The sequence below is a fragment of the Equus przewalskii genome, chromosome 24, assembly GCF_037783145.1.
Source record: "Equus przewalskii isolate Varuska chromosome 24, EquPr2, whole genome shotgun sequence".
NCBI lineage: Eukaryota > Metazoa > Chordata > Mammalia > Perissodactyla > Equidae > Equus > Equus przewalskii.
Window position 1 is genome coordinate 33,447,778 of NC_091854.1, and position 17,611 is coordinate 33,465,388.

The window sequence follows — 17,611 nt, forward strand, 5'->3', positions numbered from 1 at the left end:
GTGCAGCTACTGTGGAAAACAGTACGTAGGTTCCTCAAAAAATTAAACATAGAACTACCATATTATCCAGCAATTTTACTTCCGGTATCCACCCCCCAAACTTTTGGTATTTGTATACAAATGTTCATAACAAAGCCAAAGATGGAAACGACCCAGATGTCCATCAACAAGAATGGGTAAACAAAATGTGGTTCCACATATAAGCGAGTATTATTCAGCCTCAAAAAGGGAGAAAATTCTGACATGTGCTACAACATGGATGAACCTTGAATACATCATGCTAAGCGAAATAAGCCAATCACGAAAGGACAAATACTGTATGATTCCACTTCTATGTGGTACCTAGAGTAGTCAAATTCTTAGAGGCAGAAAGTAGAATTGTGGTTGGTTGCCAGAGAACAAGAGAAGGGGAGAATGGGCAGTTACTGCTCAGTGGTTACAGAGTTTCAATTTGGGAAGATGAAAAAGTTCTAGAGACAGATATTGGCAATGGTGAGACAATAATGTAAGTGTATTTAATGCTACTGGAACTGTAAGCCTAAAAATGGTAAAAATGGTCAATTTTACATAATGTACATTTTACAACAACTAAAAATAAAGAACCAGATCTATAAACCTTGATGGTTTCACCCTTCAACTAAAATGACTAAGAGGGTGGTAGAGAAAAATAAACTCTGAAGTAATTGGGCATTATTTGCGCTCCACAAATACAGCTATATATGTAGCCCAAAACGGACGTTACAATAAAGACAGAAGTGACAATGTTTCTCTGCTCTTCTAAAGGGCACCCTCGAAACAGGAGAGTATCAGGAACTATGTAATTCTAACGCATTTGACTGTGTTTTTTAAATCTGCACAGTTTGTAACATTACATAATAAATTATCATCACAGGGATCCATCAGTAATGAGAGACGGCCAACAAAGACCCAGGCCCACCCTGATCCTGTGGGCGTAACTGTTATAGGGGATCAGAATACCCTGCCCAGAAATAAGTCACTTTGGCATAAAGATTATTCTGAGCTGAAGACAGTGAGAAAGAGCAGACTCAGGAAAGCTCACTATCCTCCCGATTCTCAGTCAGACTCTAGACTTCTCAGCTCAGAGATGGCACTAAGAGGAATGTACAACAAACCTCACTAAAATAACCCTTATCTTCCCTCGATTCCCCCATACGTTTACCTTCCCAGTGTGCCGACCCTAAAAGCCTCAACCCCTTCTCCCTTGTCTCTTCACTTCTCTACAAACTTACTGTTCTTTGCTGAGACGTTCTACAAGCCCGAGTTCTAACCACCCCTTCGAGTCACTCGTTACTGAGTTTCTCCTGCGTATATGGACGCTGCAGGCGTTAATACACTGCTTTCCTTTTGTTAGTCTGCCTTCCGTCAGTTTAATTTCCAGGGCCCCATCAGAGGACCTAGGAGGGCAGAGGAGAAGATTCTTTCCTCCCCTACACTGTCATCACTGTGGGAATGGAGGAAAAGAGTTGATGCCCAAAGCAAGAACATACAATTCTTTGAAGGAAACAAAATACTGTGTAGACTAGACACATTAGGGCTGAAGCAATCTTAATGCCAGTGTAGGGAGCTTATAGAGCTCACCTCGTAGAAACAGAGCTAGGAAATTCAACACAGATTTCATAATGAGGAAGCATGTCCTTCATCATGAGCACCGAATGCTGTTATAAACAAGCTTTTTAAAGAACACTTTAGCAAACAATAAAGTGGTTGGTTACATTATAAACTTATAAGAGGAATTTTTTTTTTAAAAACCTAATGTTAGGCAAATGAGTATCCGAGATCAGGACAAAATTTTGACTGACAATATGGATTCGAAACATTGTATTTCAAACGACCTAGATGGAATGAAGACGGAACATTGGAAAGCTGCGTTAAATGACCAAAAAGTGACTCTAGTGATGACGTAGATACTGACATTAAACACACATTGAAAGAATTTGAAGAAAATTATATCATTAAATGTGAGAAGAGGCAAAAAATTAACATTTGACAGGTTTCAAGATACGAACATTTAAATTTATGAAGTAAATGTTGTAAATATACATCTGACTATTTCATCTATAGCCCAGAAACTTGTATGTTACAATGGGCCTACATTTCAGGTTGCCTGATTTTCTTTTTATAGAAGAAAACAGCCTCAACAAGGGAGCATTTATGAGTATTCACAAATCTGTGACTAGAATTTGCTCCGCGTAACTGAACGTTCTGTCGGGTTCAAGCACGCAGACACAGGAGAGGGACTGGCGAAGACAGAAAGCACCAGGGGCCTCCGGGTCGCCTCCTCCCACACCCGGGCACCACTCGCATAATCCCAGACATCTGCTCTCCGGTAGATGGCCCGGGAATCCTCAGGGCTCCACAAACAGCTCTAGGACAGCGCCCAGCAGAGCAGAGGGACACACACATCTGCAGAAGGGACAAGGCAGCAGAGCTCACAGGGAAGCCAAGGAGACCCCGCTCCACCCGCCCTGAGAGCCTAGGAAGGCGGACTCTGACCCACTGCAGGAGCCACCACCCCAGCGAGAGGCCCACACGCACCTCCACCAGCCGCGTATCCCCCTCAACAGGACGTTATTTTTCATTTGCCTGGAAGTTAACTTAGGGCAGGAAATAAACAAACGAAAATAAAACATTTTAAAAAGTCCCTAATGAAAGATCCCAATTGGGGGTCAGTTAATTCTAACTTTATAAAAAACAAACTTTATTGGTGATTTAATAGCAAGGGCAAACCTATTAAAATATAATGCTTTCCTGCCAAGTTGTAAACAGGCAATATCACCAAAGTGAAGACAATTTTCTAGAGTTCAGTGACTTTCTCTTTAGTATCATAAATAATTCAGAGGACATGTGGATAAGCAAGACACAAACAACAACATATCTTTAATAAACTTTGCCCTGATTTTCCCTGAAAATAGACTATGCAAGAAATACACAGCTGTCTCTCCCTGAGGGAAAGAAAAGTCACCAACGCCAAAAGACCTCTTTGCTGAAATGGGCCGTTAGGAGAAAAGCATCGCTAACATCGCAAGGCAGCTGCAGCCCACCAGGCCAGCGGGGAGCCGCGCATCAGAGAAGACGAGCTCTTCCTCGTGGCAGGACCTGTGTGGTGCGTCTCGGGACAAGGATTAATTATGAAAAGATCCATTACTTTCGGTTTGTTTTTTGAAAGCCTGATGACTTAGGGACAGGGAGGGAGACAGAGGACGTGGCAGACGTGTCCAGACCCCTTACCAGGTCGTCGGGGCTGCAGCCCCACTGCTGCACCTCCGGGGGGCAGACGCCCAGCAGGGCCCTGGCTTCCTGAGGCTGCGCAGGCTCGCCATCCTCACGCGCACCGTGTAACCGCTGCGCTCCCAAGTGCAGCTGCTCCTCCACAGACGGGACGCGGGCGGCCTCCTGAACGCGCGAGGGGGAATACAACTCCGTGGGCTGAAAGCCATCTTGATACAGCTCATACTCTTCATCAACGAGCATTTCTCTCTCTTCACCCATTTCCTGCGATCTAGGAGTCAGAAACTCATGCATTTCCCAGGCCTCCTTGCTGTTGTCGACCTCTTTTTGTTGGGACTGGAAAGACTTCCCCAGATCTAGAAACGGTTTGTCCACAAGTTCTTCTTTGAAATGGGGTTCATCTCTAAATCCCTGTAAACAAAAGGCGCAAAAAAATTTTAGACTACACCTGTTTTAAAGGCTGCGCTCTGCACAGTAACTGAAAAATTAACCAGCGGCATAAATGACTACACTCCGTGCTGACGCGTGGCTCCCGTGAACAGCTCTCCACCGCGAACGCAAGCTCACCACCGCACAGCCTCTGCCCAGGAAAGCGAGAAACAACCAAGTGAGAGGCAGAAACCTGCCCTGGGCAAGGTGAGCGACTGTTCTAGAAGGTTCATTATACATTAACCAACTGAAAATTCTCAGCCAGAAACCTATTTTGTTAAACTGCTACACTGAGTACTTAACTTGCGTCTCACTGAAAAAGTAGTACATAAGTATAGATACACTTCATACTGCTACTTAAGGACGAAAAGACTTAAAAGGTCAGGATTTTCAAGCTTATGTGACTCAAAAGAAATTATGGCTATTCGAATGTTCAAAAAACATTACAAACTAAAGATACGGGGGTTATGTCTCCACTATTTTGAGTACGACTCTTTTCTAATGTATCACATAATACCAAGATATTTTTTCCTCTTCCTTGAAAATATATGGCAAAAGGGAATGAATACAGTAGACTTTTAAACTAACTTACGTTTCATGATCAGAAGAGCAAGTGCATACAACAGGAGCTAAAGAGTCATCCACGTGCACAAACTCTGCTGAGTTCGTAGGCACGGCCTGGGGAGCGGAGGGATCTGCTGAGAGGGACCTCACGGGGCTGCTGGGCACAGTGAGGCCCAGTTCCTCCAAGGGACTGATGACATTGCCTATTTTAAGTCCTATTCATTAAGCGTCACCTGGGGAAATTCCCGAGAGGCATCTAGTCCTTCCCACTGCTTCCCCCCTCGCAGCTAAACATCACTGTGGGGAAGCTTCAATTAACACAGTATGCCAAATACTGCACTCAGTTATTTCTTTTTAAAAAAAGAAAAGCTGTGCTTAGGGAGTATATTTGAACACGTCGTGCAGTTATGAAATTTTAACAAAAAATGTCTCACTCAAAAAATATAGTGGACATTACAGGACTATGTATCAGCTGAGAGACGTCAACAAATATGCAGAGAATATCCGAAGACAGCTGTTATCAAGTAAAGCAAAACCATACCCCAACTGCAATGAGCAGACCAAGCACAGCCCATTTCAAGAAAAAAAAAAGAAAAGCTTTGAAATAGACTTTCTAAAATTAAAGCGTAAGGTAGGGTTTGACTAAATAACTCTTTTCTAGAAAGTATTCAGTAAGTTCTCTTGTGTAGCTCTGTTTTCTGCAGCATTTTAAATTAAGGGCTATTTTCAACAGTATGTTCTACTCTCAAAATTTTAAGACTATTTTAGTGATGTAAAATAGGGTATGTTTGTTCTTTGAAAATGCCTCACATCTGGCCTATGCCATATTGGCAGGCAATGTGATACCAGAGGGAAAAGATTTCAGTTTAAAAATAATAATAAAGAGGGGCCGGCCCCGTGGCCTAGTAGTTAGGTTTGGTGCTCTCCACTTTGGTGGCCTGGGTTCAGTTCCTGGGCGTGGACCTACTCCAGTTGTCAGCCACGTTGTGGTGGTGACCCACATACAAAACAGAGGAAGACTGGCTCAGAGGTTGGCTCAGGGCGAATCTTCCTCAAGCAAAAAAAGGAAGATTGGCAAGAGATGTTAGCTCAGAGCAAATCTTCCTCAGCAAAAAAAAAAAAGAAAGAAAAGAAACAATAATAATAAAGAGAGGGGGGAGTTATTTAGTTTGTATCTATTTAGCTGAGACAGTGGGGACAGGCTTTTGTCCTCTTTATAGAAACTTTAGCTCACAGCAAACATTCGAATGGGTAATAAATTCGGTAAATACCTTGGGTGCTTCAAGTATTAAAGATGAATTTATATCATGAATTGTTCCTGAAATTTCAGTCCTGTCTTCATGATGGTTTGACTGTAAAATATAATGACTTTCTTCCTCGTTATCATCTTCCTGAAAATAGAAGCAATTATTTTTATTTTTTTTTAGCACGATTGGAGAAGTGTTTTTGTCAACTACGAAGCTACCTTTTTTGTTGAGACGTAATTAACGTTTAATACTGTATTAGTTTTAGGTGTACAACATAACGATTTGATATATGTATATATTGTGAGGTGATCACCACACTAAGTTTGGTTAACACCTGCAACTTTAAAACACACAATAAAGCAGCGTTAACATAGTTGCCGTGCTGCACGTTATGTCCCCAGGACTTGTTTACCCTTTAGCTGGAAGTTTGCACCTTTTGTCTACCTTCACCCATTCTGCCCACCCCAGATCCCTCACCTATGGCAACCACAGAAGCACTTTTATAATCAAGAAAATACCTAGTTTCAAACTCTCTTCGGATTAATTTTCATCTTTTCATTAAGCGCAAGTACACAATAAAATTTACGTAAACTGTTTTATTAGAGCAAACTTTAATAATTAAAAAGAAAGCCATATTCAGGTCAAAGCTTCTCAAACTGTTTATTCTTTATAGGTATTCCTTAAAGAAAAAGATCACTTTCTCAGGAAGAGATCTTAATATTAAGAAATGTGTAAGTATCGACAGAGTGAAAGTCAACATATTTAATAATGGTACAGTGTGGTTGCTCTCCATCAGGAGGGGGAGACCACGCAGTGCTCACCAGCCAGCACGGGCAGCAGGTGCTGACAGCTGCTATTTATCGAGACTGGCTGTATATCACAATCTACAGTGAACACTTCCAAACGCTTCACCTCAGCTTAATCTTTACAACAACCCTCTAAGGTCAGGATTTTATATTGCATTTTTATATAAAAATAACAGCAAACATATACACACATATCTCTCTCTCACAGGCACAGGTTTAGGCACCCTAAACATAGCAATTCATTTACTATATTAATATATACTCCAGGAAGTAGGAGCTCTATTAACCCATTTTACAGATGAGTAAAAGAGGCACAGTAGTTTGCCCAAAGTTACGTAACTAGTCGGTTACACACCCAGTTACAGAAACCTGGCTGCAGGGCTGTGTAGCCTGTGGTCTCAACCCCCACGCCACGCAACCCCACTTCACAGATGAGGAAGCAGGAGCTGGTGAGGTTACACAATGGGCCCAAGGACACAGCCTCGCAAACCACAGAACTAAGCAAAAGCCCACAGCTATCTGGCCCGAGAACTCCACTGCCAGCTCTGTCTTGTTAGTTCTGAAGACACAATGGAGTTTTTAAAGTCAGTTCATTCATTTTTTGATCTGGCACATTTGAGGTGAGTTTGTAGAAAAGAGAAAGTAAGTCACATTTATGGTTAACATGAAAATATATTGTATAGATAATATGTAGCTCTATAATACAACATCATATAATATCTATACATATATGGACAATACATATCTGTATGAGTCAAGACAATAAAAAATGATTTTTCCCTCCTAACTGTGGCATGTTCACAGTCCTTCTGCCCCAATCTGACTTGGGACCTTCTTGTTCATGCTCGATCCCCCTTCTGCTGAGGAAGGAGCCCACGCTCACTGAACACGAGGTGGTACGTGGCCACCAACTGGACCATGAGAGGGAGCGAGAGAGTGCTCAGAGAAGGTCCACCCGTCACTGTTCACAGCTCACGAGCAGACAGATCTGCCACAAGAACCCGAACATTAAAAAGGACTTACAACATTTCAAAGTCTTCAAAGCGACCTCTCTCCCATCCCTTTCCTGGCTCCCCTCCCAAGGGCCGGGCAGCCTTCTTCTCCCCGAGGGAAGCCTGGTGAAGGTCCCCCTCATCAGCACCACCTTCCAAGACCCTCAGAGTGAGGCTCGTGGTCCGAGGTTCCTCCCATCCGCCTCTGCAGAAAGAGCTCAGGATCCCCAGCGGGCTGGTACGAAGCTCCGTTTTTACAGGGCCTGAATCTTCCTTAACTGCTTCCAACTCAAGTCATGCTGTTTAAGTCCCATAGGCCATAAGTAGTTGGGGATTTCCTCTGGCAGCCCAAATAATCAGGCAAATAATCATCAGGGAAAATCTAGACAAAGTTCCTGCCACAATCCAAAACACCAAGAGGAGGTCCCCATAAAAATATCAAGTTTTGCCTCCTTACTTTGCCCAAAAATCAAACCAGCATCTCATGGTACATATTGGCTATGGCAACACCCACACCAAAGACACAATATAAAGTCAAGAACCTGACTTAGCTGGGTGCTATGTTCCATTTTGAAGTGTTTAAGGTGTCTGATAGGTGTAGTACACAGGCATCTTTATGTGCACTATCTGAGGAATGAAAAGGTCATGCATGAAGGGCATGGTGAGGTTCCCCAATGCAAAAGCACCATGTGTCATACAGAATCTATGTCTACACCTACACACCTATATGTGAACAGATCTATCTGAAGACTTGTAGTGTGTTAATATATTTCACAGAATAAAAGAATTTTAGAGTTAAGAAAGATCTTAGGAGTTCTCTAGTCTTGTTCAGTCTTCTCAGAAATGAAAAAAGAGGCCTGGAGAAGAAAAGTGGTACACCTATGATCAAACTACCAGTACAATGTTTCTCAAAGAGGAAAATTCTGCATCAGAATCAAGTAGGTGATTCACTGAAGAGCAGGTTCCAGACCATCACGTCAGAATCACCAAACCAGAACCCCCGAGGGTGAGTCCTGGGACACCGCACTTTAACCATCTCCCAGTGACTCCATCACTTCTCTCTGAGTCTGAAACCCACTGGGCGAACTCACAGCGAAGATAGAAACAGGGCCCAGATTTCCTGAAATCCAGTCCAACGCCCCACTACAGCCATGCTGTTTCAGACACTTTGCACACAAACGAACCCACTGACGACAAATCACAGCCGCAACACACAGCACGTGGCCAAGAGCACAGGGTCTGAAGCCACTCTGCTGAGTCTGTACTCCAACTCTGCCCCTCACAGTTATTCACCTTGAAGAAGTTCTCAACTCCCCATGTTCTGACTGACTCATCTGTAAGGGGGGTAAGAAGAGGACTAAAGCAGCTCTGAGGTTTAAACTAGTTAATACATGTAAGGGCTTAAAATACGGATGCAGAGTAGGCACTCAACAGTACCTCAATGCTGCTTGAAAATTATCATCAGTATTTTTCTGTGCTGGGGACCTCAGCAGCACCAGAACAGTGATGCGGCCTTCGGTCCTAATAGTAATCAGACCCAGGACATGAGACTAAGCAGTAAAGTGACTTCCCGATGGCCTCACCGGATGTGAGTCTCGATGCTGTGGTTACAAGGCACCTGATGGCCAGAAAAGCTTATTGGAATCTCACTGCCATATGGTTAAAATGGTATGAACTGGGTTTCAACTGATCATGCATCTCAACGTCATTCCCAAATCAAGGTTAAAATGCATAAATAGACTTATTTTAATTACGTCATAAGGAATGTGGCGAGACCTTACAAGTCTGTGCTAAAAGCACGAAGATAAAATTAGCAGTGAGTTGTAGTCGCAGGCCTAGGAACGCCAGCGGCCAGCACTTACGGAATAATGTACTAAGCACTGAGTGACTATCATCTTTACTCCCCAAAGCCCTGTGAGGTAGACATTATTTTCCCTGAGTCAGTAAGTCAAGGACATTAAGAAACTTGCAGAAGGACACACATGTAGGAAGCAGTGGAACAAGGATTCGAGGTCAGGTGTATTTGTCTTCAAAATCCATGTTCTTAAATCCTACACTATTATCACTTCCTATGTTAACAAAACTCAACACTTACCACCAAAGGCTTACAGATGCCAAGGCGCACAGTGCCTGGTGGCACAGCTTTCAGCACCTCCACGGCTTCAGCAAGTGTGCTGTTGTCCAAACTGTGTTCATTGACTGAGACCAGGCGGTCTCCAGGTAGCAGCTCCCCACCTCTGTCTGCGACACCATCCACCACCAGGGAGCGGATCACAATCACTGATCTTGTGGGGTCCAAGGGGTCCTGGGGGTCAAGCCAAGAAGAGACACGTCAGTTCCCTGAAGACAAATACACAGCTTTCAGACGGTTTATGTTTACTCATGAATCTCATCTATTGACTGCATGTGTCTAGCTTTCTGGTGACAGTCTTCCAAAGATGAAAAAACCTATTAAAATATCACTCTGCATATCCACACAAATATCAGCTTGTATCAAGGTGAAGACACAGCCCGAACAACTTCAACCACATGTCTGAGTGCTTGATACATATCAATTTCTACTTTAAACTTTTGGTGACTGGTATTTTGTTGGACCACAAGAGGTCTGGGGACAATTGGTCAAGATTCTCTGACAGCCTCAAGCATGGTCACACTACACACCCAAGAAAAGCCCATCTACTATGGCTCGTGGGCAACCAGTGGGCTGCCGGAGAGTGTAGCACGGGAAACGACACTCCATTCTGAGGCATTCCACCAGCAGAGCAGCCTCCTGCTCAATCACTTAAGTTCAAACAAGACACAGAAACCATGGAATATTCCACTGCATTAAAAAGTATGTTTAAACATAACAGAACCAGGGCCAGCCCTGGTGGCCCAGTGGTTAAGTTTGGTGCGCTCCGCGTCGGCAGCCGGGGTTCAGTCCACAAGCGCAGACCTAAGCGCTCATCTGTCAAGAGGTCACGTTGTGGTGACAGCTCACATACAAATAAAAACAGAGGAAGACTGGCAGCAGATGTTAGCTCAGGGTGAATCTTGCTCATCAAAAAAACAAAAACACATAACCTAAAATCGTGACATGGTATTGGTGCCCCATAGAGAGAACTATTCCAGTACATAGAAGATGAGTGTCAATTCACGAACAAAACCGACGTGCAAACACCTCTCATCCACTGGGAGGCCCGATATTTCTTTTCAGTAAGCACTGAAGATAAGATTGACATTCAATAAATACATTTGGTTAACAAAAATCCACTTCTAACCCCACTATTATGTTTTACTTTATTCAACGAACTCTGATACAGAGCACTTACTGGGTGTCAGGCTCTGTTCTAAGTCCTTGGGAATCATTAACTCATCTAATGCTTAGAACTCCACGATGTGGGTGGGTTTATTGTTTGTATCTTTACAGATGAAGAAACTGAGGCTCAGAAACTTCAGGAAACTTGCCAACATCACCCACCTGGTTAGTGGCAGAGCCAGGATTCAAACTCAAGCAGCCTGGCTCCTAAGTCCTTGCTCTAGACTACCATGCTCTGGCACTTGCTCCTCCAAGATAAGAGTCAGAAGAAACTTGAAACAGAGCTGTGATCCGCTGACACGGAAATCTTATGTCTGAGCAGAGCATCTTAATTTGTCCTAGTGGTGGAGGTACATGGTACCACTGCTAAACCCCACCCGGTGAGGGAGAGAAAAACTGATTAAGTCCCAGTCACATCAGCTTTCGCTTTGCTTCGTCTATTTTGGTTTCATTATGCACACACTGCTCCATAAAGGGGGTAACGTGAGATCCCACTACTGTTGGTTTCTATCAAACGCTTCCTGGAAAAGTGGAGAGAAATTGCCCGTTTTGTGTTGGAATCCTAAGACTGTGGAATCGGCAAAGTGAGAATTTGCCAAGTTCCAGGCTTTGTCAGTTTGAAGGGGCTGACGGTTCTTTTGAAGTTTTCTGACCCGGTTTTGTATACGTCTGTGTTTCAGACATCAAGGCACATTTTCAAGTACTGCATGGAATTTTAACCAAATAAATTATATTTAAGTCAACAAAGGCTACCCAGCTAATTCCTTGAAAAATGCCCTCAAACAGAACTCCTCCTACTTTCCTTAACTAGTAACTTCCTTACTCTCCTTTCCCGCTCCAGGGTCAAGAGATTCCTGGTAAATTTCTAACACGATCTGCTGTCTAACATCACATATTTATGAAGAGGACCGAAGGTAAAAACAGTCATGGGTGCTCGTTAATAAAGCACACATTGTTAAACTACAATTACACCAATCTTTTCAAGTAGAGGGAGCTATTACACAGGAAGAGAACAGAAAAGAACCCAAAAAAGTGCAGCGGGCTATCAGCAGGCAATCAGAGCAGCAATATAAAGGAGCTGTCTATTTTGTCACCGGCAACCATGAATCACGACACACTTTCCATCCTGAAATATGAAACCATTACATTTTAAGTTTGACACGCTAATAAATAAGCTGTACAATTACGTCCTTCATTTGGGATGTCAGTGTTTGATGAAAGGCTTTTTTACTTGGGGGGAAGGGAAACTACCTATTAGCTTATTCCCCTCATGAAATGCGCAAGCAGCGAGCACTACTTCATATTAATATTACTACACTTTCTCAGAGAAAATTGCATCTGTAAAATATACCAAAAGCAAATAAATGATCTCACTGGGATGGCGAGAGCAATCTCTGCAGTTTCGTGTAACGCTGAGTCAAAAAGTACTATTTTTAACCTAAACAGGTGAGTAGCTTTTCAAAGTGCAACCGGTTGAAATGATAATTAGAAACATTGAAAAGGAAGATTAACCAGGGAATAATGGAAACGGAAAGATTAGTAGATTTCCCTTAATACAGAAAAGTCGTGGTGGGCACAGTCTTGCTTAGACCCCGAATCAGCACCAAGTGTGCCTGCTCACGAAAACGTGCTCAGACCTCCAGTCATTCCACACTCAGTCTCCCTGGAGGAGAGAACCCCACGGTAGCTTCCTTCTCACTTAGAAAAAGACACACCCTTCCTCCTGGAGACGCCCCACCAAGGGTGGTCAGGGCTGGGTCTTCTAGGGTGACTTTTCGGACTGGTTTCCCGTGTGCCTGAACGATGTTGCTGGGATGAGCAACAGTCACTTGCTTTCGCCGTCCTCTCGGAGCAGCCGCCCCACGGAAAAACGGCAGCTGCCACAGCCCATTGGGGCGGCCGCTCTCCTTGAGGCTCTGCTGCACCCAAAATGCTCCAGAACCAGCCTGACCCAGGCTGCTTCTCCTCAGAAAAGTCTGTTTTCTGAAAAAACAGCCCACAATATCATACCCGTGTTATATCAAACAAAATGTTATAAAGACCTTTCTCAAGACTCCATCCAACTCCTAGACCCCATGTCAAGTTCTCAAGTTCCCATCAGTTTTTACCACCTTTATCATAATTTAAAAAATCTCTAATTTTTCTTGTTTTGGTAAATAACACTGCAAGGAACACTGTATTCAAGAATCAAGATGTTGTTTTAGACCAAACAGCCAGCAGACGGCACTCAAGACCAACCATAGACACCAGAAACAGCCTCTCTTACCACGCAAGCCCTTCTCCTCTTCTGAAGGGCTGTTTCCTCTCTATTCAAAAGCTTTGTATTATTATACGTGTTCCAACAGCCTGCCATATGTTGGCTTCAATTCGACCATTTATGAAAGTTGTGCCCTACAGCTCTCAAAAATACATCAAACTCCTACCATCAATTAACAGCAGCCAACTCCCATCAGAACACCACCCAGAAGAGAGGAGATCTGACCTGAATCCCCTTGGTACCCAGCTCTGAAACCCCAGACGGCCCATCCAGGTGCCTCGTCTCACCGTACCTGCCTGACAGAAAGCGGTGTCGGGACTTCTGAGGTCCCGAAGTGATGCTCATGTTTGATGTTTATTATAAACACTGGATGTGTCCATGAGGGAGAATCCAGGGTGACAGACTCCTCTCCTCCCGCACCCCTGACGGCATTCTGGCCCCGAGCACTCACTCACTCCCTTCACCCCTCCCCGAGTGCTGGGGGGTGTCGACCTGAGTCTCCCTCTTCCACCTGATCCCATCTCTCCACTTAAGCTGCCACCGCCTCACCTCAGCTTCTCATCATTTCTCGTCTGTACTACAGTCTCCCAATAGGTCTACTTGTATCCAATCTTGCCCTTTTTTCTACAGAGATAAAATAAGGATCTTTAAAAATAAAAAAGTGATGGCGATTCCTTCAGGATAAAGTCCTCACTGCTTGTGGAGAAACTCCTTCAGATCTGCACATCGTCTTGCTCCTCCCGCCTCCCCACGGGGACCCCTGCCCACCCCCCGTACCCCACAGCACAGAACTGCCGATTCGGGGACTGTGAGCTGCTCTGGCCTGCTCTGGGACGGCCCACAAACATCCATCTGCCCAGCAGGCCTTCCCGCCCCTGCCCCTTATCGACAGGCTTGCCGGCAGTCCTGAGCTTCCCTAGAGAAGCTGTCCCTGACTCCCGGAAGAAGACTCAGGCACTCCCTGCTCTGTGACATCCACACAGCTTTGTCCTGACATACTGTCCTCGCTGTCCTGAACTCCGGGGACGAGTCGGGGCCCCTGCAGACGTGTGCACAGCACCCTGGAGGTGTTTACTTACTCGCTGTATTTCCAGGGCCCACGACCATGCCCGCCACACAGCAGGAACTGAACAGCAGTGGAAACAGTGAAAGGCTGCATGTCTGGTCTCTCTCCTCCCCGGGCTCTGAGGACACCAGGCAAAGGCCACGTCCCGTCATCTGGGAACAACTGCTACCACCACCTCGATCCTCCAGGCACGCGCCCAAATCTCACTCTTAGGAACCCATTTAACCCTCACACCGATGTGAAGGAGGCACCGTTACTATCCCCACCTTCCTGCTAAGAAAACCAAGGCGGAGGGAGACTCAGTAACTTAGCCACGCACACAGCTGACACACGGCAGGATGAGAACTTGAACCAGCAGGTTAAGTTCCGGGTTCATGCTCTCAGCCACCAAGCGAGGCGGCTCCTCTCCCTCCAGGTGAGTATTTGCTAAGTGACGAATGTTGAAAGAAGGCGTGAACTGTTGGAAGTTATCATTGTTTCCTTGCCAAAGGGCTTAAAACTGAGCCCCTTAAACATCACACCCTTGGCCACTGGAGGCTTCTGTTTCGGGACCCAGCTGACGGAAAGGAAGAGAGCACAGAACGTGCGGCGTGCCTGCACGTACAGGTAGGACACGCATCTGTTCACCAAACTTTACGTTCACTTTCTCAGGAACTCACTCATTGGCGAGCTAAGAACCCTTTTACATGAACAGGTGCAAACACGTGACAATCGTTATGCCCAAATGGAAAGGGTTTGAGGTTTCTGAAGTGTCTGTAAAATATATTAAATGTATATTTGCGCACATTCCCCCAGGGCAGAGAGACAAGAGCTCACACAAACTGCAGCTGGTGCAGGGTGCCACCTGGGCGGGAGGGGCTGCACGGAGACGTGGGCTCCATCAGAGACAGACTCAGCGAGGAGACACGGCAGCTCCAGCCACGAGGCTGCCCAGGACCGAGACTGCAGACGTAGGGGCGGGGGCTCGGCGGGAAGGCACGGAGCAGAACGGTACACAAAGCGCAGACAGAGAAACGACAAACACGAAGAGTGGTCACCTTTAATACAATGGCCAATGCACGGGTGAGGTGTTTTTGAAAATAAGAGGAACATGAGACATACGACACGAGCTGTGCTGACATTCGTCATGTGTATGCTCCACAATCACTCCAACAAAGGAAACGAAACTGAGGTGTGACAATGACTCACCCACATGGACTCAAAATAAAGAATAACTTTCGGGTTCTTTTTTTAAAAATCTATTCTGTATCCAAAACGAACTTAAAAACCTTAAGTAATGTAACAACAATTTAGAGACCAGAGTGGGATGGCAAAGAGAGAGACCACGGTTTATTTTAGGTAAAAATTCATGTACAAATTACTTTGCCTTTTGATAATTTTGACACTTATTGTCAACTGAGTATATTAATACATAAAACTGGTCTTCAATAAGTCAAGAGAAGAAACAGGGTTAATTCATATGGTGTCCATTCTATGTCACCAAAGTTCTGTGCCGTTGCATAGCTCACCACAACACGCCTGCTCTCCTGCATCAAGAGAGTCCTTCACCAAAGGGAAACGATCCCAAGGAATGACTAGAAAAACAAGCTCAGATAACCAGGAAACAGAAAGTGCTCTACAAATGAACACATCTCCAGCCAATGAACTCAGTGTTGGGGTGCACGTCACTACAGAATTAGGCTACTGAGCTTCATTCCACAAATATTCATTCATTAATGTGAGGAAGTACGTTTCAAAGATAATTGTAAAGGATCTTGTACTTTAATGTCTGGATAACGAGCCAGTAGCTACATTACATTTGGTGAGAGAATTGCTCCACTCAACAGTGGTCAATGGAGAGAAAACTAGGAAAGCAGCAGGAGCCAAATGTTCAGGCGTTGAAAAGCACACCCTTAAATGTGGCATCATTCTTTGAACTAAAAGGTATTGAGTTAAAATCTAAATAAATTAATAGTTAAGTAAATTTTTGACACAAGATCTCAAGGAAGTCACAAGAATGAAGACTACAGAAAGAAACCATTAAATTTAAAAGACAGCTGGGCACAAGGAACTGGGGAGAGAGAAAGGCAAAGGAAAGGGTCTTTCACACACACACACACACACACAGGCCACATCCTAAGGAAGAAACAGCAATCCGCGCAAGCTCTGAGGTACAGCTGCATTGAATTAAAATTTCCATTGTTAGCAAAGTCAGTCAAGAAATAGGAATCCAGAGATTTTTTTTAAAGGAGAAAATATACATAGAAGAGAGACAAGGAGGACAGCTATTCAGCCCACTGGTGGCGGGGCAGGTGTGGACGGGAAGTCAAGCTCCTGTTCTGAGCGCAGCCTGGGCCAGCCCGGCCATGCAAAGGTACACACGTCCACCATGTCTCTGAGTAGGTTTCCTCAGTCGTAAGACGAGAACATTGGACACACGACAGTTACGATCTGTTCCCCCAACTCCAACATCCCATAACTAGATTTGACAGAGGATCCTGAGTCAAATTTGTCATTAATTTCTACCAAAACATCCACAAAACCACTATAAAAAGTAGGGAATGATGGAGGTTAATTCAAAACACAGCACCCACAAGGAAGATGTACACTGTGGCCACAAAGATGGTGTAATTTTAGTTCGTGATCTCTTTTAAAGAACTCATAAAAAGGCCACTGACCACACAAGGTCTAACTTCCTCACAACTTTACACCAAAACAAAAGAAAGAACAAATATATGTATGTGCCCTTTTTTATAAGATGAATCTTAAAACAACTTTTTTTTTCCTTTGCCATTTTTAGATAGCAACAAAAGTCACGTCAGCAACTATCAGTTGAATTAAAATCACTAGAAGAGTTCTGGTTTAAGACAGTCGGATGTAATTAATTATATTATAAGAGCTGCTTCTGATCTGACCAAGGAGCTAAGCATTTACTTTTAGGAAAGAGAAATAAATGTATTTACGGTGAATGCAAGGCAATAACTAAATGATCCTCATGAATAATGAGCAAGCTATCTTATCAGAATCTAACCCCATTTTTAACTATTTTATAATACAGCCAAGGACTACACTAACCATACCAATTACCACAACACCATCATGTTCAAAGTACCCACAAAATACACTCAATGCACTCAAGACAGATTAAACCGATACGGCTCCTGGCTCCTTGTGTCTTATGACTTCCTAAATACTATTAGGCATTAGGAATAGATTTTTCCACCCATCACACATGGAACTAAGCAGTCTCTGAGCAGCACAGTCAGTAAGGCAGTTAAAAGTGCAGTGGGAGAGAAGTGGACAGAGAAATTGGCTAGAAGGGCAAAATCTATTCTAAAGAGGAAAAAATACATGAGCTTGCACGTCATTTTATTCTGTATAGCTTAGCACTTTAAAAATCTATTTTAGGGGCCCGGACCCGTGGCTGAGTGGTTAAGTTCGCGTGCTCTGTTTCAGTGGCCCAGAGTTTCACCGGTTCAGATCCTGGGGTGGACATGGCACTGTCCCACACAGCACAACTAGAAGGATCCACAACTAAAATATACAACTATGTACTGGGGGGATTTTGGGGAGAAAAAGCAAGAAAAAAAATTTTTTTTGAAATCTATTTTAAGCACCTGACTTAAAATGTTTCAAGCAGGAGCCCACGGAAATCACTCCTTGAAGACAACCGCTTCCTCTGATCCCCTTCTGGTCTCCTATTAGGTACTTTCCTTGGATATTA

At 44.1% G+C, this 17,611-nt stretch overlaps 1 protein-coding gene and 1 long non-coding RNA gene across 13 annotated transcripts in view; one reads left to right on the forward strand and one right to left on the reverse strand.

Moving 5' to 3' along the window:
- Positions 1 to 17,611, reverse strand: part of PATJ (PATJ crumbs cell polarity complex component) — a 303,918-nt gene that overhangs the window by 208,673 nt on the left and 77,634 nt on the right. For all 11 annotated transcript variants that reach the window (XR_011532436.1, XR_011532435.1, XR_011532437.1 and 8 more), the window contains 3 exons: positions 9,383 to 9,592; positions 5,514 to 5,633; positions 3,250 to 3,660 (listed from right to left, as the gene is read on the reverse strand). Coding sequence is in view for 8 of the 11 variants with exons in the window: in XM_070592216.1 (XP_070448317.1) it covers positions 3,250 to 3,660; positions 5,514 to 5,633; positions 9,383 to 9,592 (741 nt within the window). In the remaining 3 variants the exon portion in view is untranslated. The remainder of the gene's footprint in view (positions 1 to 3,249; positions 3,661 to 5,513; positions 5,634 to 9,382; positions 9,593 to 17,611) is intronic.
- LOC139079117 (uncharacterized) lies at positions 3,355 to 11,771 on the forward strand. 2 transcript variants are annotated; one of them, XR_011532439.1, is made up of 3 exons: positions 3,355 to 3,885; positions 6,163 to 6,220; positions 11,427 to 11,771. It is a non-coding gene; the product is annotated as an uncharacterized lncRNA (long non-coding RNA). The 2 variants fall into 2 exon arrangements; XR_011532438.1 differs by having other exon boundaries at positions 3,363 to 4,873.